The 27,102-nt window shown below is 50.1% G+C and overlaps 9 protein-coding genes across 9 annotated transcripts; 5 read left to right on the forward strand and 4 right to left on the reverse strand.

The window, feature by feature from the left end:
- Positions 1-2,541: 2,541 nt before the first annotated feature.
- BJX67DRAFT_375910 (uncharacterized protein) lies at positions 2,542-3,004 on the forward strand (the record flags this gene model as incomplete). The annotated part of the gene is made up of 2 exons (XM_071031770.1): positions 2,542-2,711; positions 2,770-3,004. The coding sequence occupies 2 exons, from the start codon at positions 2,542-2,544 to the stop codon at positions 3,002-3,004; spliced, it is 405 nt and encodes a 134-aa protein (XP_070880536.1).
- Positions 3,005-3,584: 580 nt separating this feature from the next.
- On the forward strand, positions 3,585-5,672 carry BJX67DRAFT_368277 (kinase domain protein). The gene is made up of 5 exons (XM_071030616.1): positions 3,585-3,880; positions 3,927-4,273; positions 4,329-4,642; positions 4,697-4,868; positions 4,921-5,672. The coding sequence occupies exons 1-5, from the start codon at positions 3,636-3,638 to the stop codon at positions 5,106-5,108; spliced, it is 1,266 nt and encodes a 421-aa protein (XP_070880537.1). The 5' UTR covers positions 3,585-3,635; the 3' UTR covers positions 5,109-5,672.
- A 3-nt stretch (positions 5,673-5,675) lies between these two features.
- On the reverse strand, positions 5,676-6,454 carry BJX67DRAFT_368290 (VOC family protein). The gene has a single exon (XM_071030617.1). It carries the CDS (start codon positions 6,223-6,225, stop codon positions 5,836-5,838), a length of 390 nt encoding a protein of 129 aa, XP_070880538.1. The 5' UTR covers positions 6,226-6,454; the 3' UTR covers positions 5,676-5,835.
- Positions 6,455-7,512: 1,058 nt separating this feature from the next.
- On the forward strand, positions 7,513-8,678 carry BJX67DRAFT_375912 (uncharacterized protein; the record flags this gene model as incomplete). The annotated part of the gene is made up of 5 exons (XM_071031771.1): positions 7,513-7,656; positions 7,716-7,823; positions 7,955-8,089; positions 8,152-8,403; positions 8,457-8,678. 5 exons carry the CDS (start codon positions 7,513-7,515, stop codon positions 8,676-8,678), a joined length of 861 nt encoding a protein of 286 aa, XP_070880539.1.
- Positions 8,679-9,587: 909 nt separating this feature from the next.
- Positions 9,588-11,279, reverse strand: BJX67DRAFT_368295 (guanine nucleotide-binding protein subunit alpha). The gene is made up of 3 exons (XM_071030618.1): positions 10,977-11,279; positions 10,568-10,910; positions 9,588-10,511 (listed from the first exon to the last, which is right to left on the reverse strand). Exons 1-3 carry the CDS (start codon positions 11,092-11,094, stop codon positions 9,896-9,898), a joined length of 1,077 nt encoding a protein of 358 aa, XP_070880540.1. The 5' UTR covers positions 11,095-11,279; the 3' UTR covers positions 9,588-9,895.
- A 2,399-nt stretch (positions 11,280-13,678) lies between these two features.
- On the forward strand, positions 13,679-15,064 carry BJX67DRAFT_386431 (ankyrin repeat domain-containing protein; the record flags this gene model as incomplete). The annotated part of the gene is made up of 1 exon (XM_071034062.1): positions 13,679-15,064. The coding sequence occupies one exon, from the start codon at positions 13,679-13,681 to the stop codon at positions 15,062-15,064; it is 1,386 nt and encodes a 461-aa protein (XP_070880541.1).
- A 3,081-nt stretch (positions 15,065-18,145) lies between these two features.
- On the reverse strand, positions 18,146-20,040 carry BJX67DRAFT_368303 (uncharacterized protein). The gene is made up of 3 exons (XM_071030619.1): positions 18,732-20,040; positions 18,505-18,668; positions 18,146-18,447 (listed from the first exon to the last, which is right to left on the reverse strand). Exons 1-2 carry the CDS (start codon positions 19,694-19,696, stop codon positions 18,659-18,661), a joined length of 975 nt encoding a protein of 324 aa, XP_070880542.1. The 5' UTR covers positions 19,697-20,040; the 3' UTR covers positions 18,146-18,447; positions 18,505-18,658.
- A 2,435-nt stretch (positions 20,041-22,475) lies between these two features.
- BJX67DRAFT_392182 (5'-methylthioadenosine/S-adenosylhomocysteine nucleosidase family protein) lies at positions 22,476-25,519 on the forward strand (the record flags this gene model as incomplete). Its single annotated transcript, XM_071034905.1, has 4 exons — positions 22,476-23,263; positions 23,332-23,463; positions 23,553-24,742; positions 24,803-25,519. 4 exons carry the CDS (start codon positions 22,476-22,478, stop codon positions 25,291-25,293), a joined length of 2,601 nt encoding a protein of 866 aa, XP_070880543.1. The 3' UTR covers positions 25,294-25,519.
- BJX67DRAFT_392184 (NAD(P)-binding protein) lies at positions 25,519-27,051 on the reverse strand (the record flags this gene model as incomplete). Its single annotated transcript, XM_071034906.1, has 4 exons — positions 25,519-26,072; positions 26,136-26,194; positions 26,255-26,460; positions 26,513-27,051. 4 exons carry the CDS (start codon positions 27,049-27,051, stop codon positions 25,956-25,958), a joined length of 921 nt encoding a protein of 306 aa, XP_070880544.1. The 3' UTR covers positions 25,519-25,955.
- Between the last annotated feature and the right edge of the window lie 51 nt (positions 27,052-27,102).

Genomic DNA, 27,102 nt, shown 5'->3' on the forward strand with positions numbered 1-27,102 from the left:
GGGGGCTACACTGTGATCGAGGCCGTGGAGGGTGAAGATTGTCGCCATGGATGGTCGTACAATTAAAGGTCACATGGTAGGCCATGTGAAGCCTCCAGAGGCGGTGCGCGATGAATGGGTGTTTCCGAGCCCAACTACAGGGGGAGTGCTCTCGGGCCCCCACCCATGTTGTTTTGTCTGCGGCGGCCTCCAGGCGCAAGCGGACACTTTTCGGGCGGAAGACTGTTCAGGATCGTTGGATTGACCACAATATAATTGTCCAATGCAAAACGATGCCAGTACGGGAAGAGCAACCTGTGAGGAACACCTTCGACAGGCTGGCATGCTTAATGTGCTTGAGAGCCAAAAGTTGGCCTTACTGGAGGGAGCTACATGAATGGACAAAAGGGAGGAACCCGGGACGAGCTCCCGACGCGATGGGGGCCCCTATATATGTGGAAAGTAACCCCGACTCAAATCACGAAATGTCCGAGATCTGGCGAGCGTGCTTTTTCCAAGGCCCGCTTGAATCGGCCCTACTGGTTGGTGGTGATGGACCCCAACAATGGCTGCGTCTATGCACTTTCCTCACGCTCGACGCCATGCGGTGAACTTTTCCCGACGGTGAGCCAATGAAAACCACACTACTTCCGGCAATTTCTGCGGCTTTCTTTCAAGCCACTCGGGGAATGGGACAACTAAGTGGTCTCAGATGCCGCACATGTCCGATTCCCTGCTCGGTTGCCTCTGGTAAGATTGTGTCTCTCCGAGCTATTGGCCTCGTATGTAGGATTGAAGGATTTGATGATTCAAGGGTTGTCCAGTTCCTACAGTGAAGACTGACCGGAAACTTTTGCGTCGTGTTCCCGGGCTTTGTACAACAATGAGTAAAGGCATTTGCCGGAGTACACCTTGTGTCAAAACGAGCCTCCCACACACCGAAGTACCCGTTCGGGCATCGAGTCCCGGCTCTGTTTGGGGTCCCTGATTCGGGCGGCTCGTCGGGGGTTGGGGTGCATGACGTTAACCATATTGAGCCGCGATGAGTTTCACCTAGCCACCAATGAGCACTCAGTTTGCTCCACCCAACCCTGTCCGGAAGTAGTTTTGCTTCTTCTCAAGTGGAGAACAATCAAACGATTCATCGCACCGCCTGGAGCGCACTGACAGTGGATGCTGGGAAATTGACGCAACCAGTGGTGGACGTCTCATCACGGCCAGCCAGGAGGATCTGATTCATGAACGCCTGGACGAAGCTCGCTTTTGGGTCTCGAACCGTCACCAGTGCACATCTCGCATCATAGTTCTTATAGCAACGCACTCTCCCTTCAAAGATGTTGATTTGTCCCTGGCCTAGTAACTCTCTTGACCTTCAGGATGAAGTTTCGCGCGGTTTTCGAACGCTGATTGGCTTTTGATCTGCCCAGCTGATTGATTAATCGCACTCTTCCACTCTGGCACTCAAAAAATCGGGTTCTTCGGAGTCTCCAGAGTCAGGTCTTCCGGGCCTAAGAGTAGAAGAAGGTCCCCAAGCTCCTTTAAAAGGTCGCGAATTGTTCACATGGCGGGGAGAACCGAACAGGTAGAACAAGAGGAGCGTCACCAAGAATCATAAACCAACTGATATGATTGGTTCCACACGAAGCTCTCATGCATTTGGGGTCAACATGCGAAGGAGTTCCAGCTGACAAATCCCACTTCAAGGTCTCACGCATGCACAATTTGTCCATGGAACAAAGGCCTCGTTCTCTCTCACGGACTCGAAGCGCTGAAACCGCGAAAAATGATTGGTGTACAGTGAGCTCTCGGACCCACCACTCCTGCAATGGAGCCTCTGATTTGGTTGGCCAAGGCTCCTGAGAGCTGAGGTTCGTCCCACCCTCCGTCCCGGTTCTCTCACTCCCCCACTCTCACCCATTCTGACTTCCCCATTCTCACTCCATTCTTTAGCCGCGAGCTTCGAGTCAATCTTCCATCATCTTCCAATAATATTGCTACAGAGAGATGCTTTGACTTTGCCCAGTCATCGCAGAGAGGGGGACACTCCTCTCGATTATTTTATCCCGCCTTGTATAATGGACCAGTGACGATCCAGCCAATCATTGAGTTAATCAAGTTGGTCTTTCACCTTTCCAGCCGACTTCTTTCTCCGACCTGAACGGCACTGGAGGGGCAAACCAAAGGTTCTAAGGGAAATTTATTGGTCTTGGCAAATGGAGCTCCGAGATAATTCTGAAGACTCCGCCCGCATACCAATCATAAATTTTTAATAACCGCCAGAATGTAGACAAATGAGTTGGTCAGCCCTATCCCTGACGACCAAGACTTTGTTTTGAAGATCAACAGTGGTTGAAATCGACTCCCCGGCTAAGTCACAGCTATGACTGGCTGTCTCCATCTAATTTTAAATAAGTCTGACATTGGGGAGGGAGCCTTAGGAGCAAAAATTAGAATATAAATACCACAAGTTCACGCATCCTAAGAAGAAAAATGAAAATTATTGCTTGCGCCAAATCCAGAGTCAATCAGCCACAGTCTCATTTTATTCTTCATTGGCACAAGATGTCTTGGATCACCAAAGCGGGACGAATCCTAACCTTTTACTGGAAATCTGGAACGACAGGAGTCCAAGGTATTAATGAATCAGCGGCTCAAGACGCAGTGGAGGCGGCAATCAATAATATGAAGGGGTCTTTTCCCGAGCTTGGGCAGGCAAAGAATGCGAAAGTGGAGTGAGTATCGATAGCCTTTCAACCGCGACGCTTTTGGCACCTACTGATGGTTTCCAAGGTCGCGACCGCATTCAACGCCGAAAGCTGATGGTAGACGGGACCCTCTTCACGCGAATTTTCGGATTACATCTGATGATGGACAACCTGTTACATCGGCTCATTACTATCCAAGCCCGCTTGGGGGGAAGCAAGTTTGGTTTTCAAAGCCAAAGTATAATGAAGGAAAGCAAGCCAATGAATATTTCCCTGAAGATATACAATCTGGCAAAGATGACAAGAGTGGGGGAATTTAAAGAGGGATGTCTACAGAATGGGAATTTTAGTTGGGGGCTTACCATCCTGTACAGTGGTATTTCCTATTTTAATTGGCCAGTTGACTTTCTTGATTTTGATGTACTCTGTACTGAGTCCACCTTGGTACCTGATTTAAACCATTTGCTGTGTGTTAAAATTACTTGCCCATATTTCTACCGTTTTTTATCACGTTCAGTCATGCGTTATAAGTCGGAAGGCTAGTCTCTGGCATGCTCGCTATAAGTAGATTCGGGATCGGATTTATTCATACACTGACCCAGCCGCATTTCCATGAAGCTATGCGGGAACTGCTGGTAAAAAATCTGGTTAGCTAGGGTCTGGACCGAAGATACTTGAAGTCACCCAGGGTGAGAGCTGTCCTCGCACCAGGATAAGGCTAGGCTTACCGCCTAGCGTTCACCTGACAACCTCCTCCTGTGAAGCGATGGATGCTTGTCTATTGGACGGGTCCGGGTCCGGGTCGGCTCCGGGTTCTACCTGCAGGATGACTAATCGAAAGAGCTAAACTACAAAGGGACGTGGTCACGTTCCAACACCTTCCAACTTCTAAAGCGTTCTGTCAAACGTAAACTTGGGGTAGACACAACCATCTCTCATTGCCATTTCTAAATGTCTGCTTACCATCGACATCCTGCGAAATTAACGCGAGTTATTTCATCGATTCCTTGTTTCCGGTTGGTTTCTCGAGCCATGTCTTCTTCCTTCATTCGAGAAGAGAATCAAAACCCAAATTATGATCCGAGGAAATATTATCCTGCTCGTGTTGGAGAGACCATATCCAAGCGATATCGTATTCTCTCAAAGCTCGGATGGGGGGCAAATTCTACTGTCTGGCTAGCAAAAGACACAACTCGGTCAGTTCGCCAATGCCTTTATGCTTGCTTTAATAACACTGTAAAGTTGGGCGTGGCAATCAAACCGATATGTGACGTTAAAAATTACGAACTGTGGCAAAGAAGAACAAAGATCTGCGAATGAAGAAATAGAAATGTCGCGATATATCTCTCAGCTGCGATCTAATCATGAAGGCCGGGCATATGTTCGGCTTGTGCATGACTCTTTTAGTATCGGAGGCGCGCTGGGAGAGCACTTATGCTTGGTATTTGAACCGTTAAGGGAACCGCTCTGGCTTTTGGGAAAACATCTTGGAAGCAACGGCGTGCCTCCCGCCGTCCTAAAGCCATTTTTAAAATTATTGCTCCAGGGCCTTGATTTTCTCCATTCTGAGTGCCATATTATACATACAGGTAGGCTCCTTCTAAGTTGTTCCATACTCAATCGTCTTCTCTAATTATATAGAAGATCTCAAGGCAGATAACTTTCTCTTGGGATTCGAAGACTCTGGTGTTCTTGAGAGTTATGCTCGCCAACAAGAAAGCAATCCTGCTCCATTTTGGGACGATGATGATCGTCCTGTATTTCAGTCTCGTCCAGATTTCGGGCACCTGAGGAAAGGGGTGGGACTAGTTCAGATCAGCGACTTCAGTGCCGCTGTTTTCGGCAATGTTCCTGAGCCTCATAACCATGATATTCAACCTCAGCCCTTTTGTGCACCCGAGGTCCTCTTAAAGGCGACATGGACATATAGTGCAGATATATGGAACTTCGGCACCATGGTATGGCCCCGAGGAAGATGCTTGCCAAAGTCACTGACATCTCACCCCATAAAGTTATGGGAACTTCTTGCAGATCGTGTTCTTTTTGATGGGCTGGACACCAGGAGCAGCACGTATTCGCGAGTGAAACACATAGCCCAGATGATACGGCTGCTCGGTCCACCTCCATTGCAGTTACTGGAGAGGGCAGATCAAGGCATTTGCTCCGAGCTCTTCTCCAGCGATGGTATGATGTCTGCCACTTCTATATGTTGGGTGATAACTAAGTGTTTGTTTAGGAGAGTTCAAATTGCCAGGTTTAATCCCGTCTGAGGAATTTGATCTTTCAAACCTTACACCATTTGTCCATGGGGAAGACAAAAGACTTTTCCTTGAATTTGTGGGCAAAATGCTGCGCTGGGAGCCAGAAGATCGGGCAACGGCTAGAGAGCTATACAATGACCCCTGGTTGAACTTCAAGCCTTAATTCGGGCGATGTGGATCAGCTTGATTTGTTTTTCCCGTTTTCAATTTCTTCATGGAATGACAATTTGCCCTGGGCAAAATGCCTTGTGTGGTTTACGAGTGCGCCAAGTGGGTCATCCTCAGCGGCTAGAAGGTCTCTCTGAACCAATGTATATACTCTGTATATGGTGAACCGAGTTGTTCCCCCACCAAAAGTTGCAGTGCCCCAAGGCTTGTATGATATAGTGCGGCTTTTTGGAAATGACCAGACTTGGTGGAAGAAAAAATTGTCACTGAGCTGATGAGGTCGATATCTGACCATGGTGCCTGAGAGCTGCGCTTCAATATCCAGGAATGCTTGCTCTTCGTCAAAGTTCTCTCGGACCTGGTGCAGTAAAGCCCTCAGCAACCGTTTTCGTATTCTTCACCTCCTTCTCGAGTTGCTCGATCCGAGAGGGCAGGCCCGAGTGCCCAGTCTTGCCATACTGGGCGCAAGTCTTACTCAGATTCTGGCGGGCCTCGGGATGGTCCCCGATCTGTGCTTTCTGTTGCGCCGTTGCTGGGTACGAGTAGAGTTACGAGCGGGTGATCTATTGTAAGTCATCTTTTATCTTTCAATTATTCTGCCTGACACCTATTTAGTATCATGCTCCCGTCATGTCCACATCCTGTCTTCACGCTAGATGATGCTTTAGTCGTTGGCGGCCACTTCTGTACCTCGGCTCACCTACCATCCACACTGGAAGGGCTCATCCATCAGGGTCAATAACAAAGGCAGCAAAATAGGTTTGACCGTAATGCTCCCGCAACCCAGGCTTGCCGTTGCACATTCCCCCATTCGCTATAGCCGCCTCATAGAAGGCCACAACTATATTGTGACTTGAAACATTAAAAGCAATGTGACATCCTCGCCCGGGAGCATGTGCTTCGTTACCATGCTCAAAGATGTTAACAATCTCGTTCTCTTCGTCGGGACCATATCCTAGGGTGCGGGGTTCGGATATTGATGGCGAAGTGTGCCTCTCATACACAAGACGTAGACCGAGAGGAGAAAGTGTGGCGGAATAAAATTTCCTTGATATCTCAAAATTGCGAACCCCAATAGAAATGTGGCTCAAAGGAAGATTGTCTTGGGGCATTCTGCGCTTAAGCTGTGGAGAGCTCCGGATCAGAGGCGTGCAGGACGACGGGAGTGTTATAGGACGAACAGAGATGGATCTTCCTATCTAAGCGTGCCGTATGAACAAGAAGGAATAGCTAAGGAACAGGGAGTTGGGCAGCAGTCATGTCAACAAATAGGGGGGAAAGGCGGGGGCGCAGAATAAAAGTACTCTGGGCATGGGCAACGATCACGATTCTTCTCAAAACCGTGGATCTGCGACAAGCCTGGGCTGCCGCTGCTTAGCGCATGCCGTCCCCTGAACGCACCAATAAAAGCACTCTCATTACCACTGAGATCCTTGGCAGGGCCGATCTGGTCAAAGTCCCGCGTCCTACGTGCTTAAATCGCGGCCAGAAGTCCGGCCGTGGCGGGAAACCTTCGGACCCACTTTCCGGAGACTTGGATCGGCAATTGGCCCTCTAACCCCACACTCCGAACACCGGCGGCCTTGGCAGCCAGCCAGAGCCACAAACGCTGCGAGAAATGGAGCTGCCAAAAATGCCTCGCTGATCATTCCCTTGGACGATCACCTCGATGGACAAGGCGCGCACTCGGATGGGAAGGACCTCGCTCGGAGGAAATGCGAGTCGCAAATCGATCTCGCTTCCATGCCGTTCCGACGGATCCGGACACGAAGATGAGCCATCAGCTTCACCAGGCTGCAGACAACCCAAGCACATGTCACAGGTTTGACGATCTGTCACATACTGATTGAAGTTTTAGCTCGCATGCTTGCGGGAACGAAGATGATGGTCTGCTGCGCCTGCCCATAGCTCACCGTGGTTTCATGTGCTCTGGAATGCACACAATGTAGGCTTGTGATGTGCGACTCGCGGCGTGGGAAGGGCAGGGCTCTATGGGCAGTTTCTAGGACGAATCACATACCTACTAAAGCAACGGCCCGTTGTATGTCGTGATCTATTCTAAAACTCCCCCAGGCCATGTCGAAGGGGACGCAAGAGTGGGTGCCGTACGGTATGGTATATTCTGCAAAAGGCCCTCACACAACCCCACTTTAACCGGCATTTAATTGCGATCTATAAGTGCGGTCATTCGCTGTCTTTTCAACCATCTCTCGTTGAATTTCTTCTCGACCGGAGCTTGGAAAGGGCAAGGTATTGACCCTTCACGCATAGGAATAGACAACCTGCGAACGTTCCTACAAGATCTGTTGGATAACCATATCGAGCGCGAATTGCCTAAAGTACGAGAAGACGTGCGGCGGCTGCTCAATGAGATCAACGACGAGCTTATCGACTTGGGAATGGAACACTCATCGCCGAATCAAATTCGTGTGTACCTGACGAGAATCAGCAGCGACTTTCATAATTTGGTGAAAGCCGGTGTTGAGGGAGCATATGCTCGTCGTGATGCAGCCTTTTTAAACATCGACTGCGACAATATATCAGTTCGTCTTCGCCCAGCCATCCACATGAAGAATGAAGATTCGCCACCTACATGGGACAGCAAGGCAAGAAGCGAAAAGTGATCACAAAGGAGCAACTGGAAGCAGCCCAAGCGGATGACGGCCAGCTGCTCCTCACAGACGATCAAATGATGTCATGGGTTCGAAAGGTATACGATATCATGGTACCTCGTGCATCGATGTATAACACTAACACGGCCAGATATACCATGAGAAAAGGGGTCGGGAGTTGCCAGGTAATCACAATTATTCCCTGCTTACCGAATTGTTTCATGCTCAGTCAGAGCGATGGGGGGATATCAGTCGTCGCCATGTGGTTGCTGTCGTATCTCTGGTGTCTCTGTTTATTAACTCTGCATTGGCTTTTACCGTTAAAGACCCTAAAGCCCGTCATAACTTAACACATGGGATTGAAGTCAGCTTGAACATCGACGCCAAAGAAGCGTTTGAAGAACTGGATAAATTGCTTAAGATGAGACACGCCATCCCATCACGTACAACCATTATTATACAGACAATATCCAGAAGGCCCGGCTTGATCGCTCCAAAAAGGACCTAACAATTTCGATGGATGATGCAAGTCGCGAGGATTGGAACGGAGAATTCCACGTCAGTAACTCGCAATTTGAGATTAGCAGATTATTGACCGCTCTGCAAGATCGCGTCGTTGTTGATATGACGGAGCGGGCTTGTATGGATGCGCGAACTGATTTAGCCGCCTACTACAAAGTAAGGATTCCCATTGACCTATCCAACATGCATTCGGTGCTAATTTCGCCAAGGTTGCGATGAAGTCGTTCGTCGATAATATTTGTCGTCAAGTTATTGAGCGACATATACTTGCCAAACCTCTGAATGTCTTTAGCCCAATCTCTGTTAGCACCTATACCGATGATGATCTGCTTGGCTTGGCCGCCGAATCGCGTCAGATACGCAACTGGAGAGCTGAGGCAGCCCAGCTTCAAGAGGCGTTAGAACAGAGCCTTCAAGACCTCGGGGTTTAGCTATATCATACATCGTGCTCCGTCCCTGGTTTTTCTTTCCGACGGTTTTTTTCCCCCCCATGAACTTGACGCAAATACGGGAGCAATTCATCCTTTATTTATTGTGTTCTTGGCTATTAGTGTTTCAATGCTAACGTGAACTCAAAGCATTTACGCAATGAAAATCGAAAAAAGGAATCATTGTACTCTATTTAGAGCCGAGGTTAACACCTATGGCTTTGTATGCAAGGCAGAAGAAGCCAACTCTGGACGTGATACAATGCGGCGAACAATGCTTCGATTAACCTACCAGACTGTCTTAGCCGAAACAAGTTGCTCGCTGCACCAAGCCTGTTCTGATTGCCTCAGGGCAGGCATCAAATTCGACCTGCTGCCTCGGCCTTCCTAGAGAGGGGGGTTTAAATTATAATTGCATTTCTTGGCAGTATGTTGCTCCGGAAATGAAATTTCCCAAGAAATCCGCCGCATTTATACAGTAAAGTCGGCTCTCGCCTTCTTTGCCCTCAAATGACAGAAGATTATGGAGAAAAAAAAAAAAACTCAAGTCTTAATAACGCAGAAATTCACAAGGTATTGATTATTTGCGGAGTTACTGATACTGTGACTCTGCTTCAGTCCCACCCAATATCTGAGTCGACGATTTGCACAGGCCAAGAATCTCCCAAAACGAGGACACGGCTTTTGTCCAACTTCCCAAAAGATCTTTGGGATCCCAATTTCCCAAATCGCTCTTCATGCTCATTACAGTATCTGGCCTTTCCAAGGTCACGAGAGGAAATGTGGAAATGCCTCTTTTTCATTTGCCTGCTGAATTGCTTGCTATTCATTGCGAAGTTTCCGGACAGGAAGGGTCATTTGCTCAAACTAACCAGCAGTTTTATTCTCTCTTCAATCAATACCTCTATCAACGAAATTCGCTAAACTCTGGAAGTTCAGCGCTGTTATAGGCTGCCCAACGAGGGAGTGAGGCGACAGCTCGAACCTGCCTTTCCGAAGGGGCGAAAGCTGGGGCGATTGATAGATTTGGCATAACACCACTATTCAAGGATGTGCGGAATGGCCACGAGGCGGTGGTGGAGTTGTTCCTGGGAACGCATAAAACTCCGGGCTGATTATAGATGCTGGTATCGAGTCGAGAAGTTTTTTGCACTTGCTCAAAAAATATACGGATTATTAGATCAGACCACAAAGTCTCAGGTTTTCTTGAATAACAATATCTAAAACACACAGACAGTATTGAGCAGTGATCGATTCGTTGTGGATAGACAAGACTTACCATATACAACTGCCATCACGAACCGGAAATGCGTGGTATTTGTGGCACATATGAAGTGTGCGTAAATCTGCTTCTGCTCAGTCTGGTTTAGAGACACGAAGCGGTCGAGAATGTAATCACAGGCCGCGGCAAAGTCAGCACCGCCTCCATAGTCGGGGAAATAGTTCTTCATGGGGCTGACGGGCAGCTTCTCACAGAAACGGTCGGTCTTGTTGAGGAACAGAATAATGGAGGTATTGACGAACCACTGCGAGTTGCAGATGGAGTCAAACAATGTGAGAGCTTCCTGCATTCGGTTGACAGTCTGATCTTCGAATAAGAGCTGGTCATACTCGGAGATGGCGACTAAGAAGAGAATCGTAGTAACGTTTTCAAAGCAGTGAATCCACTTTTTGCGCTCAGAACGCTGGCCACCGACATCGAACATACGGTACGTCAGGTTACCAATAATGAAAGTAGTCTCGGTGATACCAGTCGTCTTGACACAAGAGTGGAGGATATCCTCATCAGTGGGGACATAATCAGGGTGGGCAATACGTTCAATATCATCAAAGAAGCCGGAATAAGGTCAGCAAGGGATCATTATAGTTCAATACAAAGGAAGATGGCTCACTATTTGGCGGAGTCGTTCAGTTGGTATCCGCGAGAGCGCTTGAAACACTCTTGCACACTGGTATCGTGCCAAAGAGCAGCGATGGCGTTTCCGACCTCTAGGGGGAGACTCTCCCCTTCGATCTGGGGTGGCTGCATGAAGACAGTCTGGACATGGTACTGGTTACGGGCGTCCTCCAGCGGGAGTTCGAGGGCTTCCATCGCTTCCAAGATCATGCACATGGATTGGACGATGTTGCTGTAAATGATATCCTTGAAGGATTCTTTCTCCTCGCGCGAGTAGCCTCCTTGGTGGATCAACTTCATCTGCTTTAGAATCGTAGACTTGCCCGACTCTCCGGCACCTGTGAAAGTTGGGTTAGCTGGACATTCTCACATTCAATCAAGTGAGAAAGACTAGAGTGACATACCAAGCAGCAGCATCTTAATCTCGTTCCACTGCACCATCTTGTCCCGCCTAAGCTGATTCTCGATCTCCTTATTGCGAGCGTTGTCCTCCTTGTACTCGGTGCTCATTCCGCAACCCATTTTGTCGGTAATTCACGAATGCGGTAGAAATCAGGCGTTGAGTTCAGTTTAGAGGTTGCTGTTGGGAAAGAGTGCAGATATTGCGGGTCCAATCCTTCCCTCTTGCTCCACCGAATTTCGGCTCGATAAACCCACTTTTGGTGGCAGGGTGGTGGTTTGAATTCGAAGGCGTTGAAACAGCGAGATCGAAATCGAGGTGGAAGGGCGGGGAAATACATTACAAAGGAGAGCAAAGCTAATCCCGAAGAGGCTAGCTTTCTCTGAATACGAAGGACGCCCAGGAGCTCCCTATAACCGCCACTGTATTCAGCTTTGCCCGTCTTGTTGAAGCCACGTCTGTCAATGATCCGGGGCGGTAAATACCCCATATACAGCAACTGTCACTTGCATATGAACGCCCACACACCACCACAAAGCCTAAACAGCCTGACATTTTTGTTACGAGTCAGATATAAATGGACTCCGAGCATTTATCTATGGGGAACCACCGAAGTCGGTATTGTATGCGGATAATCCCTCAAAATCTACCCACGACCAATATTGTGATGGTGCAGAGGACCGTAAAATGTCACCCCTCCCAGCAGGCAATATCTTTGTTCCTCCTTTACATTCGGCAATCTCCACTTCTTAGCCAAGGCTGCCGAACCCAAGTTGTGGAGCCGTGCATATCAGACTGGGGCTTTCATTTCCCTGAATGCGGCGGATGTGCACTGGCAGGAGGCAGAATATTCCTGTGGCTCGCGCCTCCATGGCTCATTGGTATCACAATCCCTGTCTTGAAAATAGGCCAATTAAATTGGATCTCATCGTCCTCGAGAAAGGTCCGAAGGACAAAACTAGCCCGAATAGACTAGCTCGAACAGACTAGCCCTGGTCTTTCAAGAGAAAATAACCCAAAGACAACCTCAAGGGGTCTGCCTCCACTACCATCCAACAACAGCTGTCACCATGGCAGGGCGCATGGATCTCATCCGAGTTGTCGTGGCTGCCTCCGAGTATGCGGTCGCACACACCTACATGCACCAAGTAATCATCACCCCACAAAACCAACAGCATGCATCCCCACTCACAAACCACAGTATGCCATGAACCGCTGGGTCGACCCGAGCGAGTACGAACCCGCCATCGGGTCGCTTGACCCCTTCCGCAAGCAAACCCCGGTCGACAAGCAAGTCGCCATGTTCGAGATTGACTGCGAGAGCATGAATTATTACATAGATGTGCCTTGGTATCGCGCCTGCTCGCAAGCCGCGTGGATAGACGCGTTGATCGTCGTGTATGACGTCTCCTCGATAGGCTCCCTTGAGCGCACGCAGCGCTATGTGCGCACCAGGTTGAATGAACACATCCCATACCCTTCCCTTGAGGGCGCGAGGGCTGAGGCAGCGGTGAGAAAGGAAATTGAAGTACCGCGTGTCAGTGCGAAGAACAGAGTTAGAATTTGCGTGACAAAGGTCGGGGAGGAGGAGGAGCAGCGATGGGTGAGTCCGCGGTCTATTGGGAAGCGTTTATCGCAGAAGTGGAAGTCCATTCCCGCGCAGAGGTTTAAATACTTCCTCTATCTCCCCGTTGAGATCAAAATCCAGATCTTACGCGCGTGTCTGGTCTCCTCGCAGCCCATTATCGGGTATCGGCCGCAAGCGCCGGAATCAATATGGGTGTCCTGCGCGTGTGCAAGCTCTTCCACGAGGAAGGGACGAAGATATTCTGGGCGGAGAACCGGTTTATCTCGCAGAAGCCAATCTTTGTCGTGGCGGATTATACCTTGGTGACGCCGACTTCTAGGCCCGAGGTACCCGCAGATACGGGTCGGGCGCTAGCGGATCAGGTCGGTGGTGAATTCTACGAGGTCAGTTCAAAAAATGCGTGGCAGGTCAACAGCCTCTTTGAGAATCTTATGCGGGAGTTTAGGGCGAGGAAGAAGGGGTATACAGGGTACAGCCTCGCTGGGGATGCTGGCGAACAGGCTACCCCGAGTCGGCGAAGGATCAGGGATTGTCTGCAGTCCTCAGCAGCGACTTTGTTAGGTCGCACGACCTTATAGTCTGTATAGCCCAAACATCCTACTGCAATACATGGCCCATAGCCCTAAAATGCCAGATATCATTCCCGACCGGCGCTTCTTGATCTGACCCTCATATGTAAGCAGTATATCCCAGACACGCTTGACACCCGTTGATCATCATGGCTGTGTGTGATGCGGGCAATCTATTCCTCTCGCACTGTTATACGCTGTTGCGTATAATCGACAGTGGAGTAGAGAATCTGCGAGCACTGCGTGTCTGCTTGCCATATCAATGCTGTTAGAGAAAACGATACACGATGATGATGAAGATAGGGGGGCTAAGAATTAAGTATATATCACCAGGTATAACGGTTCAGACTTCCCGTAAGAGCTCTCTGGACAACATCAGTGCACCCGTCCCGATCCACATGTCTGAATCATGCGGTCTGCGGAGGGAAGGAGAGCATTGTCCGCATACTCTTGCAAGTACCTGACTTGGACCTGAATAATCGAGGCGGTCCCCAGGCGACTACCCCCTTCATGTGGGCGGCCAAAGAGGGGCATGAGTGCATTGCCAGAATGCTTCTGGCCCAGGATGGGATCCTGATAAACCTCCGAGGGGAAGGTACGGGTGCAACGGCATTGGCCACTGCTGTGATACATGACCAGGTTGAGGTGGTGCGATGTCTGTTGGAGGAGGAGGGTATGTCCATCAACGAACCAACTGAATACTCCGACGAGAACTGCCATGGCGGAAACCCTCTAACATTTGCGGCCCTTCGTGGGAATGAGGAGATCCTTCTGCTACTCCTCAATCACCCTGATATTAATGTCGAGTATCAGGACGCGTACGGGCGAACCGCGCTCAACAATGCGGCGGGCTGTGACCATGCCAACATTGTGCGGCTCCTTCTGGAACGTGACTGCATTGATGTAAACACTCGGGATAACGACGGGCGAACGCCACTAATAACAGCAGCTCAGGGCGGATGCGAACGGTCGGTTAAAGCGTTGTTGGATGACGCAAGAACGGACACCTCGTGGCGCAATGAGTACAATGAGACAGCTTTAGTGTTGGCCGCACTCAATGGTCATAAGGAGATCGTGGCCATGTTGCTACAGTCGAATAGGGATTTTCCCAAAGCTAGTATTGATGAAGCTCTGGAGTACGCCAAGGACGAGGTCCGGCAATTACTGCTGCAGGAACTGAGGCGTTTTAGTGGCACCGCAGAAGCAAAACCCTTTCTCATTCCCATGTTGCCATCCCCTAGGATGCCGCTGCATGACAGTGTAAACGAGTTACTCCATCGCGGCCTGAACGAAAAGGGTGACGGAGGCCTGGCCAGGGCCAACGACCATTACAAATTGGGGCCAAGAGTTTACACAGCCACTCGAGATAGAGCCATCTACGTTTTTTGCCTCCCTCTGACCGCAGATGAGCAGTACAGGGTTACCACCGAGCCCGAAGTCAAATTGCCCGCACCTCCGGACGTGGTCTACCCAACTGCATCCTTGGAAGTGAGATTAGTAGCCTACACAACAAAAAATGCACTGACATGCATGGACTGGAGTGGCAAAGAAATTTGGCGTTACAATTTCAATATTCCCTCACAAGAAGAACAATACATGAACGGGAGTGCGACTCCTGGATTCTCGGCGGATGGCCAAGTGCTCTGGCTCTACCAGCCGGAGCAAGCCTGGAAGGGACGAGACTTTATTGATACAATTTTTGCATTTGATGCACTTAGAGGCACGCTTCTCTCAACAGCAGAGTTAGGGTCAAGCGGTCACGGTGCTTCCTTTTTCACACAGCATGGGTCCCAGGAAATGCTGTTGGAGGTCGGCGAAGGCCAAGAGCGTAGCTGCCTCTATCAAACCCAGCTCCGGGATGGTGCAATTAATGTCTTTGAATATCAGTCCGTTGGGGACTCATTCGTGCTCCAAGTATTGCCTACTCTTCGCTAGTTTATGACAGTACCAATTATGCAACCAAAGACGATGTTTCCCCTTAGCAGATGATCACCAAGGCAGCTCTGCTGAAGCATGCCATCGAAAACGCGAGAACCGCCGATCCTCCGACTGCGACAGATCTCCGTCTCCGTGCAAAGGGCATGGATAACTTTGCCCTCCGCTGCTTTAACAGCCTGGCCCAGGTCCGGGAGGTTAGTGGAGTGCAAGTTGCTAGCACTCTCCTCCATCTTCCGAGTTACTACACCGTGAACTCTAAATTCGTCCGCGTCAATCTTTGGTGGTTAAGACGTTATGTGCGCGCGTTACGGAACCCCTCCGACAGCGCTAACGACCGTGGCACTTCTGGTGCTGTTGCCGATGAGCCTTGCACATTTAACACCGGTGACACAGTACCTGTAAGCTTGTTCGACAACTATAGATGGCGTGGTCCTCTTCTCGCTCCATTGTCACTCTTCGAATACTGCATGTTGGTCCAGGTAAGAAGCAAGCAGAGAGCCCCATCGGACGACTTCGCCTTTGATCCTTCCCACCCTAGAAGCAGTGCTTGCGTGCAACGTGTCGCTGGCTCCAAATCTCAAATCGCGACGGTTATCTTCAATGGACCACTCACTCAGTTTCAGAGTGCGGAAGACTCCGTTCCTGGAGGTCACCCGAAAACTGACGCTATTGTAAATGACCTCGCCGAGATCCTACTCGGTCTCTTCGTCCCGTGGCAAGAGTTGTCAGCTCTATTTCGTCATCGCGCCGACCAGACAGATACCTACTCTCGAGTTTGGGCATCCATCAGGCCAACGCTCTCTCCACATAACCAAGAATTCGCTGCAAACATCGAGCTTCTTCGAAAGTCCAAGGAAGACTGCCAGGCGGACGCCAAGCTGCGCAGGTCTATGCAGCAGCATGACGATTTTTTCGACCGCCATCTCGCTCATCTTGATCAGGCGGACGTTGAGTCAGACCCGGGCGAGGAAAACTCCGTTTTCGTGGCCCACGATGAGAAATTCACTGCTGAAACCTTACTTGCCGCGTACTATGCTGTAACTAGGACCTGGAGTCGGGATCTTTTCATCGCTACAAAGCGCACGCCAATAATGGCCCAGTTCTATCACATACAGTCCCTTTCACAACCTAATCCACATCCTATCAACATCCAGCGCTTGCACTCTAACCAGACTTCAGATTTAAAACTCCTTCCCAATACTCTATTGGAGACATGGCAAAGTCGCCTTTTAGATCACAAAAACTCGTTTTCGGATGACTCTCCTCTCCACTCAATACATCAACTCGAAGACTTCGACGTACATACTGAAGACGGCGTCCTTCGACCTATATTGACCGAAACACGCATTATCGATCACGCGGCAAGACGACGCGCTCAACTCGGCGACAACGTAACCGCTATTTCCCTTACGTCGTTAATAAGCCAAGATATCCCCCTCAACAGGAAACAAGAACTGGTCGTCCAGAAGTTATTATCTGATATCTTAGAATGGGCCAATCACCCATATGACCCGTCACGGCGCCAACAACTCCTTCTTTGCATCACTGGCGAAGGTGGAACCGGGAAAACACATATACCCAAAGCGCTTCAAGCCGCTATGGACATTCTCGGACGAAGACACGAAATCATTCTCACAGCACCCACGGGTGCCGCGGCAGATACTCTAGGCGGCAATACATATCACACTTCTCTGGGAATTGGCATTTTATGTAAATCAGCCATGACTAACCGCGTCAGAAGGCTATGGGCACACAAAACGATCCTGGTTATTGATGAAATGAGCATGGTTGATTTACGGATGCTAAGCGTCATTAACAACCAATGCAAAATTGCCCGCGCTCTAGACAGATCGTCTCCAGATGTGTTTGGTGGCCTACCTATCGTGATCCTCATGGGCGACTTCTTTCAGTTTCCTCCCGTTCGTGGACCGGCTTTGTGGAAGGAACCGAGGCCTGCCAACGACGAAGACGAAACAGGCCGGTTAATCTGGCATCAATTTAAAAATGTCGTCATCCTCAATGAGCAAATGAGGCAGTCCGAAGACCCTTTATTCTCAGACTTCCTGTCCCGAACAAGGCAGTGCGCCTTAACAAGAGAATACGTTGCTCACCTCAATTCCAGGACCATCACATCACTCGCCGCACCCGAATTAGATGACGCCACTGTGATAGTCAAGCTGAATGCCGTCCGTCATCCAATGAACCGCATCCGTGTCGAAAACTTCGCGCGAAAACGATGTCAGAACATTTACCTGTTCGCCGCACTCCATACCAGGACTAAATCGACTGGACCTGCGAATCTACGACTTCGAGCCCATGACTTACTACTACAACCTGACCATGGTGCCCAAATCCCTTTGCTGGCCTTTTCTTCTACACTCTAAACATGCCTGCGGTAATCCTAACCAATGCTTGCACCGCTCTTGGCCAGGTTAATGGAGCTACGGGCACTGCAGGGGGGATTGTGGTTGACCCAACTGGTAAGTTCCACACTCGAAGGAAAAGGATGTCGCTAACCCATTTTCACAGCTGAATTCTTTGAAGTGGACGATCTCTACACATTTTGCACCAAACCACCGGCGTGCGTTTTATTCAAACCGGATAGACCTCACAGGGCCGAGTTTGACCAACTTCCGACTTCGACCATGCCAATATTTCCCGTAGAACGATCCATTTCCCTAAAAGGCTTGTCAGTCAGAAGGAAGCAAGTCCCCATTTGTCCCGCATTCTGTCTCACCGATTATAAGGTTCAAGGTTCAACTCTCTCTGCAGCAATCCTGGATCTCAAGCACGACCCTACTCGACGAGGTCACGACTCTCACCGGAAATATTGCTCTCTTTATGTTCAACTCTCCAGGGTCCGATCATTTACCGGGCTACACCTCCTGCAAAATATTGACATTGGGGATCTCCAGTTCACTCCCGATCCTCAGCTAATCATAGAAATGGAGAGACTACGAAACCTAGAGACGGAAAGACTCAACCGCTGGGGGTTTCATGGTGATTAATGAAAGCGCTATGTCTGGAAAGTCTCAAACAACTTCTATTTCCACGACTTGTTTATCCAAATGATACATCGTTTCAGGGCCTACGGCGTGCGGCAGCGCGCGTCACCAGTCTACGTTACAGGATTGCCAAGACCTTCAACACGATTGGGTTGATAAACTTCCAAAAAGGTTCCCGTTTCGTTTCGAAGCAGCATCCTCAGATGAGCAACCGAAGGAACACAGCAGAAACTCCAACTAGTATCAGGGAAAGCGATCTTGGTGGTGATTTCAAAAACCTTAAATACCACAAATATTCCTCCCATAACTTCCGACTGCTACAAAGGCATGGTCTCCTCTCAAGCCCAAGGCTTAGAACGCATGGGGTCGAGATTTCTGAGCCACAAAGTCAGCTCCAATAAGTGTGAGTACCTCCAAAATTGTTAACCCTACAATAAGCTTACAGCTAGTGAGATCCCCACCAGGAAATACGATGAGACAAGGACTAGCGATTGCCTTCTTTTGCCTCTGCTAGGAACAAGCAAAGTGAGCGCAGAGAAAAATAAACGCAATGAACGCTTCAGACCCTGAATTCAACCAAATTGCATCACCAAAACCTATCGGGATCTTTAGCGCTGTCGCTGTCAAACCGTTTAGGGACGGGGGAAGACAGAACATACCTCATAACTTCTGGACAGATATAAATCCCACCGTACTCCTCCCAGATTGCCTGCTCTCGAACCGGAGTCCCAGTCCTTGCCGCATTCACCATCCACCCATCAGAGATATAAATGGCAACATGCGAAACACTCCCCTCGCAGTCACCTCCATCCGCCCAGAAAAGCAGATCGCCGGGCTGGGCGTCCTCTCGGGGAAGTCGCTGTCCCATATCCGTTGCATCATACTGGGTCTGTGCGGTGCGAGGGATTTCAACGTTCAGTGTCTGGCAGATGGAATACTGGGTGAGACCGGAGCAGTCAAATCCTCCGCCGGAGGGGCCATCACATCCACCACCGCCCCAAACATAGGGAAGACCTTCTTGCGATTGGGCGGCGGAGATGATGTCTCCTCCGGAGCCATCGCTGGGGGGAGGGTCGGTGGTCCCGCTGTCGCCACCGCAGTCGGGAGCGACCGAGTCCGCTCCGTCGGTGTCGACATAGTAATCAGATACATAGCAGCCGTCCTGTGTCTTGTCCCAGACGTCCCAGCCGTTGACGTCGGTCCCAGAGACTTGGCAGGTAATGGAGAGCTCTTGCCCGCCGGTATACGATTTCACGACGTCATAGCCAGTTCCAGGGCCCGAGCGACAGTTGAGGGAGTCGACCTTGACAGGATAGGTCGTTGAGTCCCTGCTTCCCCCGTCCGCACTACATGTGGCGGCGACAGAGTCCGCACCATTGGTGTCGACATAGTAATCGGATACATAGCAGCCGTCCTGAGTCTTGTCCCAGACGTCCAAGCCATAGACGTCGGTCCCAGAGACTTGACAGGAAATTGTGATATCTGCACCACTGGTATACGATTTCACGACCTCATAGTTAGTTCCGGGACCCGAGCGACAGTTGAGGGCATCGGCCAGGGTAGGATAGGCGAAGACTGATGGAATACTGGCGAGAGCGGCCACAACGAGAGAGGTTTGAAGCATTGTGCAGAGGGAAACAGGGAATAAAGGCCGGAGTTGATCTTTCTTTCTGGTCTGGTCTTGGGTACCGGGTCGCCTTGGGCAAACGACTTCTTATATATATAGATTCTTCTCCCACTCGGGTAGATAATGTGCAAGTTCGTATCATGACTTCGATTCTTCAGCGCACCAGTCAAGGGTCACCAAGCAGGGGCCGGAATTGGGGATAAAAATAGACGGCCCTGGAGGCAAATTGAGCCTGCTGTGGCGTTCGTGAATACGTTGATCACGACGAATACGAGGCTCGGTCTTGAGATCAGGGCCCCTCGCTTGGTCCACCGCCGATCGTTTTCCCACACGGATGCGCCAAGCCCATCGTGCTAACTGTATTTGTCGGAGCTTGAGCTATTTAAGGACTTTGAGGCCGATCCAATCTGTCCCTTCGCAAGGATTACTGTCGGCATGTTGTGGTCGGGAGTCGAGGATCTTGGCGCCTTGGTCAGGCCGTAAGAAACTCGAAGTTCCAAGCTTCTTGGCAATCGCGGAGGAGAAAGTAGGATTGCTCTAAATTTATCGTCAGGAGACATGAAAAGGCTCTGAAGAAAACACATGGTTTAAACATTCGACGAGAAGCCTCAGGGAGGGTTAGTACTACTGTAAAAATGAGAGCCAAGAAAGATATACTCTGAGGTAGCGTCAGAAGATGCGTCTGTCCTAATGGGGCTTTCGTAATGAGCGCCTGAGACGGGTCAAGGGAACTTCAAGGGGAAAAAAGTCGTCATGGGTAGACTGGTGTTGGCCGATTATTCCTACCCAAATTTCCTATTCAATCGCCCTTGTGCTGATAAGTCCCAGTGCAGGGGTCTAAGGGGTGTGACTACAATGAGCGGGGGATCAGTGTGGCACTAAAAGTATACCCTGCACCACGGATTAATTTCAAAGCATGCCAAGCTGTCAGCCCCTGGGGTTCCATTTGTGCGCTCAATGTGGGAAATCGAAGGCAGAGTGGTATCATCTATACGTGTGGTTATGAGATATAGAATAAATGCCTTTCTCTCTTGCCTATACAAAATCTGGAGCGAGGCTGGCCTGACATGGAAGAAATCCCAGGGAGATTCTTAACCCTCTTTGCTTAAACTGGGGTTCATTGCTTTACCCGTGGCGTCTTTCTTTCTATGCTTCTTATTCCGCCTTTCAGCTCAATCTGATTCTTCCCCTATACGCTGGGATTGTGCCATATATCATGCTAGCAGCTTGATGTCCCCGTTAGGTGGGGTCGGTAATAATAAAGAATGGGTTATATCCCCGCCATCACAGTGAGGTGACCCGTACTGTTGAGTATGTCTCCTTGAAGTACCGAGCAGGTCTATAACCTCATTTAAATATGACTCGATTGATCTGCTAGACTCATTCAACCAGAAATATTGTCATATTCTTCAACCTTAGCCTAGCCCTTCCATTTCACATATCTGCCATGCCCAATGTCTGAAGGAACCAGCAGATTAACAATTGTAATAGAGGCACATGGTTGTTACTCAGATGTTCTCCAATGTCATCTTCAACCAGACGAAATGTCACCAGCCAGAAATACAAGGGAAACGCTTGGCGAGAGTGGGATACGTTTAGCCATGTTCGATGGGAGGTGTGTTGGCGCCGACGACTGCTGTAGATCACAAGGTGAGCGGAACGAAGAAACGAGAGCTAGTGGCATCAGCTGCTGCTGTTTACCAGGAGGGTAATCGAAAGCAAGGACAGGAGGTGGTGGAGGTCGAGATCCAGGGTGTGCTTTGCAATTTTCGACTCCTGTTGGGCCCGGATTCTCTAGATTGACCTTTCCGATTCTGTCGAGGGGTGAAGTTGAGATGGAGAGATGGTGAGGAAGGAGACATGGCGGGTATATCGAGAACTAGTGGCGTCGGCTGCTGCCGTTCGCCAGGAAGGTGATCAAAAGAAAGGACGAGAGGTAGTGGAGGTTTAACAAGGACAAGATGATGGAGGTCAAGATCTGATAAGGGGTTGTTGAGGGACTTCTGGGTGTGCTGTTGCTGTGGTTGTTGTTGAGCCGCACCGAGGGTCCCTGCACCTGCATCTTCGCCATCGCTCCTTCTCTGATGGAGAGAAGCCTAATGCCAGCAGAGCCGTGAGGTGGCGATATCTTAAGGTTTCGCTGTGACTCATTTGAAGCATATTTCTTCAAACAAGAATCTTCGCAACACACCTCACTTGGAAGCAGCACAAGTATTCCAGGGCCATATCCTGGCCAGATTGTTTAAGAAACCGCCTCCCAAACTCACCGAATGCATTGCCAAGTATCCAAATACCGAGCATAACTGCTGATACTAATACACAGCTACATTTACCAGTGTATGCTTCACCACTTCAGAGCTCAGACGTTCCACTCAACCCTTCTCAGGCCAGACGATCGACTTCCTCCTGTCACCACAGCTAAAAGCACTCCGCCTCAGTCTCGATTGGCAGATCCCGGAACAACAACTCCAGAAGGTGGGAGATTAATCGGTGTTTCCCAAAGATACCAAATGCGAAAGTGTGGAGGCCATCCCAAGACGTTGTCAACCTCGACGCGAGCAACCAAGAGCTAGAGGTGGGGATCATGTGACGTCATGCGACACTTTCATGCGGCATAACTCGGAATAATGTATGCTTATAAAACCAATCAGCATCTGATTGCGCCCTGAGCGACTAGTGCGTCGATGCCAGCTTTAGCGCGCTGAACCCAACTGGTTTCTACCTTCAGGCCGCTCGCATCTCCGTTCGCTCTCTCAGCAACCACACCCCCGGAGACATGCTTCTCACGGACTCGCCTGGGTGGAACAGCCTCCAAGCCCTCAGGTCGCACTTGTCTGGCAGGTTGGCGAGGTTTACCAGAGCTATAGCCCCCAGTGCCCCCGTCAAGGCGCGAAAATGGCGCAACGACGCCGCTTTTCTCGATGCTGGTCTGCGCTACATTATCACCGCCACACCAGCAACAATCGAACAGCCTGACAATGACTCCTCCGAGATCGACCAAACTGCACTGAATCTCTTGTCTTCGCTCAATGACATTGTCAATAACGACCTCGTCAAGCCGTCCCAAGCGCCAGAACGCCATTCACAGGATGGAATGGCGAATCTCGGTGATCAATACCCAGGCTTGAATTCTCTCGTCAATTTCATCGAATACACTCCAGGCGAGTACAATTTAATTACCGGCCCACGAGCACTGTTCAAGCTTCCCGAGAATCAGATAGGGAAAACTGAAATCGACCGGGTCATCGCATCGAAGGAGCTTTTAGAACGCTCCATACTTGGGGCGAAGGAGCCCAAAAATGTCAATCTCCCGACAGTCCAGCAACCTGACACTCCGGAAAGTCCTTTGGCGCAAGAGAAACCTGATCTACAACAAAGAACTGCCAGCGCCGTGATTGACGCCATTTTCAAGGACTTTCGGCAGCGTGACTGTGGGATATCCCACGAAGTCAAGTTGGGGATATCAGACGAGTGGCAGTCCGATACACACCAAGCCGCGTTTGATATGTTCATATCTGTGTGCCACGAAATGGTTTGGCAGGAGGCCAAATGTGGTTCATTCAGGTACGCTATAACACCCCTTTCGTGAAGAATTTCGCCTTGACCATAATCAGAGTGAAAGTCGATCCCAGCGAAAAGAACAGTATATGTGATGCCATCCACCGGGCTCAGGCGAACGGCAAAGTACTCCACATCGTCGTTGACCAACAGGGACTCTTTGATATCACGGATAAAATGCCAGCAGTCATGTCGTCGGTCGATAAGTTCTCTGCTGAATCGCTCGCTCAACTTCTCGATCAAATGGTCTTCACTCGAATCACTGCGAAGGACTGCCTCGCGGGAACGGCGAAAGGGAAATTAGCTCTCGAGAGAAGGCCCTCTTGGCCCTTTCCCTCGCAAGATGCTTGATGGATTTCTTCAACCAGGACCTCGAGCTAGGCTTGTACAGCTGGAAGCCAGAGTCTCTGTATTTTCTACGCTTTTCTGGTACACAGCCCGGTCACCGTGCTCTTTATATATCACTTAAGCCCAAAGAATCCGCAGCAGAGTCATCCGGTTCCTTTTACGGAGTAGGCCCTGGTAACCCCGTTCTTCTATCTTTCGCAAAACTTCTTCTCGAAATCGACAGCGGTGATACAATTCCAATTGAAATACAGCCTGAAAGCAAAGCGAACTTATCAAAGTGGGCGGAGATGTGCGACTTTGTGAGCGTGGCAGAGAGAGAAGGGAGTGCCAACTACCTGAAAGCTGTGGAGGGTTGTCTCTACCTCCACATGGCTCTTCCCAAATTCCTCGACCAAGAAGGGTCTCCAGTGACTGATCAAATCTTGAGAAAGGCCATTTACGAACAAGTAGTGCGGAATCTGGAGCTGATGGCGAACCCCGAGACTTCGAAACGAAAACGGCGCGATTCGGTGTCTGATCTCCCACTTTCAAAGAAGCTATCACTAGCACCGCCCTTTGACCAACAACCATCAGTTGGACTTCCAGCTCAGAAACCTACCCGCCCTTCCACCCGCAATGAATTCGAGGTTGCAATAGTATGTGCCTTGTCGTTAGAGTTCAATGCGGTCTCCACCTTAGTCGACGAGTTTTGGGACGAAGATGGCGAGTATTATGGTAGGGCAGACGGAGATACCAACATATACACGACAGGGCGTATCGGAAAGTCGAACCTGGTTCTGGTTCTTTTGGCAGGCATGGGCAAGGTCAGCGCTGCTGCTGCCGCTGCAAGCTTTCGGTCAAGCTACCCCGGCCTCAGGCTTGCTCTGGTCACTGGAATCTGTGGTGGTGTTCCCTATCTGGCAGATTCCGAGGAGCTTCTTCTTGGCGATGTGGTCATCAGCAAGCGTATTGTACAATATGACTTTGGCAAGCAATACCCTGACGGGTTCTCGACAAGGACTGCGGTCGAAGACAGTCTTGGCAGAGCCTCCAAACACATCCGCAATCTTCTTGCTGTATTCGAGACAGATCTTGCACGCGATCGCCTCGAGCGCAAGGCGGCAGTGTACCCCCAGCAAATACAGGACAGCACGAGTAGTAATCGCCGCACAGCGAGATATAAGTATCCAGGAGCGTCACAAGATAGGCTCTTCTAAGCACACTACCAGCACAAACATCGTCGCTCCGCACAGTGTTCCTGCGCAGAAACGACAGATAGTTCTTCAAGTGTCTGCAATGAATCCCGCACATTGTCATGTGATGAGCTTGGTTGTGACCGCAAATATCTAGTTCGACGAGAGCGCCTTGAATGTAAACGACAACTAGAAGCGGAGGGACGCATCAAAGAAGCTCAGGCTCCGTCAGTCTATGCCGGAAGCATTGGCTCCGGCGATGCCGTTATCAAGTCCGGCGGGGATCGCGATAGGATTGCCAAGGTCCACGACCTCGCCACATTCGAGATGGAAGGGGCGGGCGTATGGGAAGAAATCCCCTGTATTGTGGTCAAGGCCGTATGCGACTATGCCGACAGTCATAAAAACAAGAGTTGGCAGCATTTTGCGGCTGCAGCGGCGGCATCGACCACTAAGGCGCTATTGGAGCGCTATATCCAGACAGGGAAGCTATTGCATGGTGGATTGGAACGATAACCCGCCTGGATATTATTGCTTTTGGCGTACTGCTACATGCGACTGTGGGAAATTGCCACTCCACTAAAAGGGTCGACACTCCCAAGTGAGGAGCTATTCTGGTTGACAGCGACCGAACCACAGCTGCTTCCAGTGCCTGGTCAAGCGGGCAGATATCCCGCAGCCGTGTAAAGTCGGAATGTGCCGAAGAGAGAGCCTCCTTACTGGAGGCCTTCAGGGTTTGCAATGCAGCATCTATTCCTTACGATCAGACGGCGACTCGGGAAGGGCCGTGGGGATAATACCAAGGATGAGCAGTGTGCTCAAGACTGGTGCTTCCGATCTGGCTCCGCCGTAAATTATTGGCCATGATTCCTCGTACTTGAAGTCACTTGGGACGGTGAAATGCTCGAGAACAGATGGCTCCAACGACCACTCCGCAACAAGTGGCCGCTGTCATCACGGCTGGGTAAGCTCATCAAGCTCAAATCGATGTCGAGAAGATTGAGAGATTCCACTGTAATTAGGGTTGAGCCAGCATGCATTTCTACGCTCAGAGTGACATACACAGACCCTGAAATACAGCCCGGATCATTTTCAAGAAGTAACTTGTCAAGAAGTCTATATCTAGATGTCAACCCCCCTCGTGGGTTCTGGCATGATGTACACTTCACATCAGGTCATCATGGGTTGGCACCACGTACGGTCATCTTGAGATAGTAAGGATCCTCCTCAATGCGCTCGCGAATTGGTCCCTCGGACAGCTCATTAATATCCCAAGATGCCCAAGCAAATCGACCCTATTAATCTTTGTGAGTCAAAAGCCCTCAGTAGCGAGAGAACGAACGTATATGGAGACTTACATGGAGGAATGCGGCATTCGGGGTTGCGAGCCACACTGCGAAATTACCCTGAAGAGCGACTGTTGACCAATCATTGTCAGCTTTATGGAGCGTTGAAGACATTACTTGAGCATACTGACTGTTATCAAATCCGACATCATCTTTGAAGCCCATCTTCACCCACTCCTGCTGCCAGATAAGGCCAGGGTGCATTGAAGTGATCTGCATCTCCTCGACGGGTGTATCCTTCGCAACCATCTGGAAGAGCATGGTGCCGCACGATTTGTTGAAAGCGTATGCTGCATGGTTCGTGGTGACAGCGTGCATGTAAGTGTGCGTTATGTTACTGGAGACGTTGACGACGAACTAGAGCGGAAGGTTAGCGCTATTACGGACACTTTCGATCATGCAATGGGTTTCCTGCTTTTCGCTTTCCAGTATTCTGTGCATGGAACTTCTCCAACAGATACATGGGCGCATGGACGTTGGTATTCAGTTGCGACCACATATGCTTGGCACCTGCCTCCAGCAAAGGCTTCATCTGAGGGAAAGCGGCGGCATTCGACACGAACACATCGACGGAAATCCCCTCGGAAGCCAGCTGCTTCCAGAATGCATCGATGGCGGAGAAGTCGGTAATGTCAAGCTGGCGGTGGATGATCTTTGTGTGCGTACCAGCGGTTTTTGCCTCTTGCTCGAGGCGATGGGCGCCCTCTTGGAGGACCTGGGGACGTCGCCCCAGGATGATGACCGTTTCAGCTGAGGCACGTACGAAAGAGCGCCCAATGCCATTGCCGATTGTCGTTCCGCCACCGGTAATCAAGATGGTCTTGCCAGCTTGGCTGAGCTTGGGGTTGTCAGTGGAGAGAGCGTCATATCGCTCGTTGTGCACCGTTTTGGTGACATCGGTTGCTCTAGCAATGTTGAGGATATCCATGATGTTCAAAAGATCACGTCGAGCGTTCTATGGGAGTTTATGCAATTCAAG

This window comes from Aspergillus lucknowensis (assembly GCF_044049455.1).
Source record: "Aspergillus lucknowensis strain CBS 449.75 chromosome Unknown BJX67scaffold_91, whole genome shotgun sequence".
NCBI lineage: Eukaryota > Fungi > Ascomycota > Eurotiomycetes > Eurotiales > Aspergillaceae > Aspergillus > Aspergillus lucknowensis.

Bases quoted from the DNA above. Each gene is read 5' to 3' on its own strand.
- BJX67DRAFT_368303 (XM_071030619.1), bottom strand. From the start codon at position 19,696: ATGCTTCAAACCTCTCTCGTTGTGGCCGCTCTCGCCAGTATTCCATCA.
- BJX67DRAFT_368295 (XM_071030618.1), bottom strand. From the start codon at position 11,094: ATGGGTTGCGGAATGAGCACCGAGTACAAGGAGGACAACGCTCGCAAT. The intron at 10,911-10,976 runs GTATGTCACTCT...CAACTTTCACAG, and splicing joins GATTAAGATGCTGCTGCTTG to GTGCCGGAGAGTCGGGCAAG. The intron at 10,512-10,567 runs GTGAGCCATCTT...ACCTTATTCCGG, and splicing joins CTGAACGACTCCGCCAAATA to CTTCTTTGATGATATTGAAC.
- BJX67DRAFT_368277 (XM_071030616.1), top strand. From the start codon at position 3,636: ATGTCTGCTTACCATCGACATCCTGCGAAATTAACGCGAGTTATTTCA. The intron at 3,881-3,926 runs GTCAGTTCGCCA...AACACTGTAAAG, and splicing joins CTAGCAAAAGACACAACTCG to TTGGGCGTGGCAATCAAACC. The intron at 4,643-4,696 runs GTATGGCCCCGA...CACCCCATAAAG, and splicing joins TATGGAACTTCGGCACCATG to TTATGGGAACTTCTTGCAGA.
- BJX67DRAFT_368290 (XM_071030617.1), bottom strand. From the start codon at position 6,225: ATGCCCCAAGACAATCTTCCTTTGAGCCACATTTCTATTGGGGTTCGC.